This window comes from Thermobia domestica, chromosome 13 (assembly GCF_964235325.1).
Source record: "Thermobia domestica chromosome 13, izTheDome1.hap1.1, whole genome shotgun sequence".
In the NCBI taxonomy this organism is placed as follows: Eukaryota; Metazoa; Arthropoda; class Insecta; order Zygentoma; family Lepismatidae; genus Thermobia; species Thermobia domestica.
In genome coordinates, this window is record NC_137466.1 from 104,256,859 (window position 1) to 104,261,467 (window position 4,609).

The 4,609-nt window shown below is 39.2% G+C and overlaps 2 protein-coding genes across 2 annotated transcripts in view; both read right to left on the minus strand.

Moving 5' to 3' along the window:
* Positions 1-1,505, minus strand: part of LOC145667705 (facilitated trehalose transporter Tret1-like) — a 26,342-nt gene extending 24,837 nt beyond the window's left edge. The window contains exon 1 of the mRNA XM_081735165.1: positions 1,356-1,505. Within this exon, the coding sequence (XP_081591291.1) occupies positions 1,356-1,505 (150 nt within the window). The remainder of the gene's footprint in view (positions 1-1,355) is intronic.
* Positions 1,506-1,556: 51 nt separating this feature from the next.
* On the minus strand, positions 1,557-3,572 carry LOC145667706 (E3 SUMO-protein ligase KIAA1586-like). Its single transcript, XM_081735166.1, has one exon. It carries the CDS (start codon positions 3,570-3,572, stop codon positions 1,557-1,559), a length of 2,016 nt encoding a protein of 671 aa, XP_081591292.1.
* Between the last annotated feature and the right edge of the window lie 1,037 nt (positions 3,573-4,609).

Consider the following 4,609-nt stretch of genomic DNA (forward strand, 5'->3'; position numbering starts at 1 on the left):
ATCCTAGACTATACTTGGTTCACAGATGAAGCTTGGTTCCATCTCTCCGGTTATGTGAACTCGCAGAATACTCGGGTGCGGGCCGCCGAAAATCCGCATGTGTACCATGAAATTCCGCTTCATCCCTTGAAGGTGGGAGTTTGGTGTGCAATTTCCCGACAGCGTATCATTGGATCCATCTTTTTTGAAGATACAGTAAGCACACAAGTTTACTTAAACATCTTCAGTGAATTTGTGAATCAGCTGGACAATCAAGAACTGCGTCGCGGTTATTTGCAACATGCCGTACTTCTAACGTGGCCATGGCAGAAATTGAGTCCTTTTTTGGTGACAGGATAATCTCCAAAGGATTGTGGCCGCCAAGATCCCCGGATTTGACACCACCTGATTTCTTCTTATGGGGTTTTCTTAAAGGTTGTGTCTACAGAAACAACCCACGATCTCTGCAAGAGTTGCGAAACAACATTGAGAATGCGATTCATGAGATCACACCGGAGACTCTACATCAGTGCTTAAAGTGACATCAGATGAGGTGACGGTATGGAACAAATATGACCACTTTTAGCACTACTTTTGCCAGAACCAGTGGCGTATTTTATGAGGCCTCCGGGCTTAACTCCCCTTGCCCCCGAAATTTTATTTACTATATTAAAGTAAACGGCATATCTTGCAGAATTTTCACATTTCCAGGACTAAAGTTAGCAGTCCCCCCGAAAAATTCGTAAATACGCCACTGGCCAGAACCCTAAAGAACATCTCTACTTCTGATATTTTTACACCATTTTTGATGTGAAAAATTACAGAAAGAGAGAGAGAGAGAGAGAAAACAAATACGTAAATGTTTTATTCCTCACATTCATCAGCCTAACAAAAATAAATATTAATATTCAATGAATATTATTTTCCGTTGTATCCCATTGTATTGCATTGTATTCCATTCAATAAAATGGAAACTTTAAATATTGCTAATCATCATATTATTCGGTAAATAATTACCAGCACATAATACAAATCCAGTGAACAGAAAAATGTGTAGTCGATTTACGATTTAAAAAAAAAAAAATCTATCAGCTCAAAGTGTAAAATTCTTATACTTTCTACACAAGTGTGGACCCCTAAAAATATACAAAACACATTGTACATAGACCTACTTTAGAACCAAGGGGGTCATTTAGGGGGGCAGGGGCAATCCCCCCGAGTTTGAGATTTATATAGATTTTACCCATAGAATAGCAGTAAGTCAGTGAAAAACGCGAAATTTTACTTATATCAAGGGGTCTTGCTTCCCCCAAACAAAATCTGAAATGACGCTTCTGTTTAGAACACGATTAGAATATTAAACTAGTTTTACTAACCTGGCTTCTATTACAAATGTCTGCTATCCGGAACATTAAGTCATAGTATCCACCACAGCTTCTTATAAGGTCCATCTTCCTTCTTTTCTTGTTGCTGACATCTTCTGTAGTCTGCACTGCGCCTTCCTTTTTGTAACCAAGACTTAACATACGGCTCAGGATTAAACGTGTGTACAGGGAGCCCGATTAATGACACAAACATTATACTCGAAACTGTATTAATTGTAGCGAATTTCTAAGATCAGACATTATTATGTTCATTTTACTGAAACCACGTTCACAATCTGCACTGCTAATTGCTATGGTGTTAAGAGCGGTGAAGCACCTTTTTACAGTTTCAGTAACAACCCTCTTCCCTGTTGCTTTAAATTGCACAAAGTCGCGAAGAACATCATGTGAATTTAATCCAAACCTAAAAGCAAGTTCCTTGATTTCTTTCTCACCTTGTCGAATGTCACCGGAGTCACTGAAAACAGATTCTATTTGACTTATTAGCTTGTGATTCGTATCGTTTTCATTAATGGTTCGTATTTTGAGGTTATCCACTATACACTGTATGAACTGGCATTTGTTGACAGATGGAAAATTAATGTGCTTGTTAAGTTTCACTCCTTTGAAAACCCCGGTTTCAACACTTTTGAATACTTCAGCTTTACATTTTAAACTCTCTATTCTATTTATATATAGCTTTATCATATCATAAACCCTTTTTATGGTGCAGTCACGCATTTGCAATAATTCCGACAGACTTTTTAATTCCTGCAGAATATCAAAGAGAAGTCCTAAAAGTTTAATAAAATTGTAGGAGCTTAGTTTATCTGCTAGTCCTTGGAACTGACTTCGCTCTTTACTGTTGCGGCAGCTGTTTTTAGATTCTGTAGAGCAATGTGTATATACTGCAGTGTATGAACTCCATACAGATTCTACACAGCGAAAAGAAGACGCCGCCCATCTTACATCTATAATGCGACCTATCTTTTTAAGTTGACTTGCAACATCATGTGCACACATTTCAAGTTCGTTCGAATTTTTTGGAGAGAGACTGTGGGGCGGTGGGGGGTACAGAGCGCTAACCAAAATACTAAAATGATTCACACCACCACCAATAGTCTCCAGTGCATCATTTACAGCAAGTTCCAATCTATGACTAAGGCAATGCCACAACACGATTTTTGGAAATTGTTGTTGTAATCTTGATCCGACTCCAGATTTTTTCCCGCACATAACACTAGCACCATCGCTTGTGAAACTAACCAGGTAGTCCCCGAGATAATTATCATCAAAACCGTTCCTTCGAAGACAATCCATAAGAACGTTGTATATTTTATCTGATTTTTGATCCGGAAGTTCCAATAGTTCTAAAAAGAACGTATAAATATCATCACTACAGTTATTTTCTTTACTTTCAACTCCTTCGCTATCCGGAATACGCGCACGTATATAAATATTTAACGCGCTTTTGTTACTTAATGTGGTTGATTCATCAACAATAATGCCTATCATGGACTTAGCAGATTTAATTTTCTCAATAAGTCTACTTTTCATTTCAGCACTAATATGGCTTACAATGTCCGGGCATACAACATTACTGTGTAAAATTCGCCCCATATCAAGGCCGTTGGCGGCTTGAAGATCTATTGAATGGGAATGATCCAGAAACGGCCTGTCTTGTTTTGCAGTATAGTATGCTGTTCGAAAAACTCGACACGTTGTTTCAAAGCTACATTTGCTTTCATTGTCAAAAAGTTTTTCTAAGCTCTGGTTTTCAGCTTCCAAGAGTATTTTTTCCGCGGTACAGTGGGCAATACTTTTCTTATGTTCGAAAATTTTCTTCCGCAATGAATGTTGTTGCATTTCCGTTGTAGACCCGAAAGGTTTAACACTACCCGCAATCCACTGTTGTGACAGCGAAACGCCAACACTTGAATACAATTTCAAGTCCTGAACTTTACGACAATTTACACAGCCAAGAGTATTCGAGACAGTTAACCAAGGATACTTTTCTTTAAACATGTTAACTTGGTTTTGGGTCCAACACAAAGGTGCACTATTGGATTTCAACAATTGACCACTAGTATCACTTGAACTTGCGCCGGCAGATTTCTCCTGTAGACTTCCGGAGTCTTCCTGTGAAAGACCTACACCAGAGTTACTTTTCTTCGCATTACCACTAGAAGCACTGAAATAAGATTCTATTGACCTCTGGGTACGCTTCATTTTTCTTAATTAGCACACCACACACAATCACAACAAGGAGCAAAGCAACACACTTAGAAACGGCCTGAATTAGACATGCGTAGTTCGCACCTGCCAAATGTCGAAAACAACTTGTGCGTAGGCGCTATAGTAAGCTGGGAACTACGCGAACTAAAGCCTGTCAATCTCAGATTAAACCTCGGAAATATGCGAAACATAGTTAGGTCCCACCCGCGCCACCCACTGACGGAGGAAACCCTCCCTTTGATTAGGGAAACGAAGTGAATGACCTCGACTTTGTTGCCAATTAGTCATTCAGTCGTTTGGTCTTGACGAGTGAAGATCTTCAAATAGATCATTGTGGCAATGCTTCCGCATCAAACAATTGAAAGCTTTCGGTCGCAGCAACTTGTCCCTGCTCTTTCGAGGGACGTACGGGAAAACACACATTGACACCAGCACCACACCACCAGAAGGGGCACAGCGTTGCCAATGTGTGTAATTACACAAAATGTGTGCAATTTTGTCTTGTGTGTGCATTTAGTGCGTAATGCCACTCTGTATACATTTTGTCTGTAGTTTTGCACAATTCAAAATTTTGATCATTGATGATTTTTGCGAAGTTCCTTTCATTCAAATATTCATTATTTCCATTCTTTTTTTAAAATTGCCTTCTAAAAACTACGAGCGACAACGCCTGGATCCAGGGCGGTGCAATAAAACCTATCTTGCTTCCTTGGTACCTCACTTCTTGTTTTTCAGAAGCGGGTTTAGCCCACATCCCCAAGCAAAGCCTCTTTGTTCAAGCAAAGCAATATGAATGATGTTGTCCCTCGATGTTGGCCAAAACATGGGGCGGTGGGGGGTAAGAAGTCTTTTTTTTACCAATTGTCAAGAAAATGCCATTTTGTAAATAGATGAACGACACAGTGAACGAGGGATGGGAGGTCTTTTATTGAACGAAGGACAAAAATGAAAATGAAACGAAATCTTTGATAGTACAAACATATTTGTTAACTCAATACTAACGTCGTCCTTATTTCTATGTGTATTTTTTC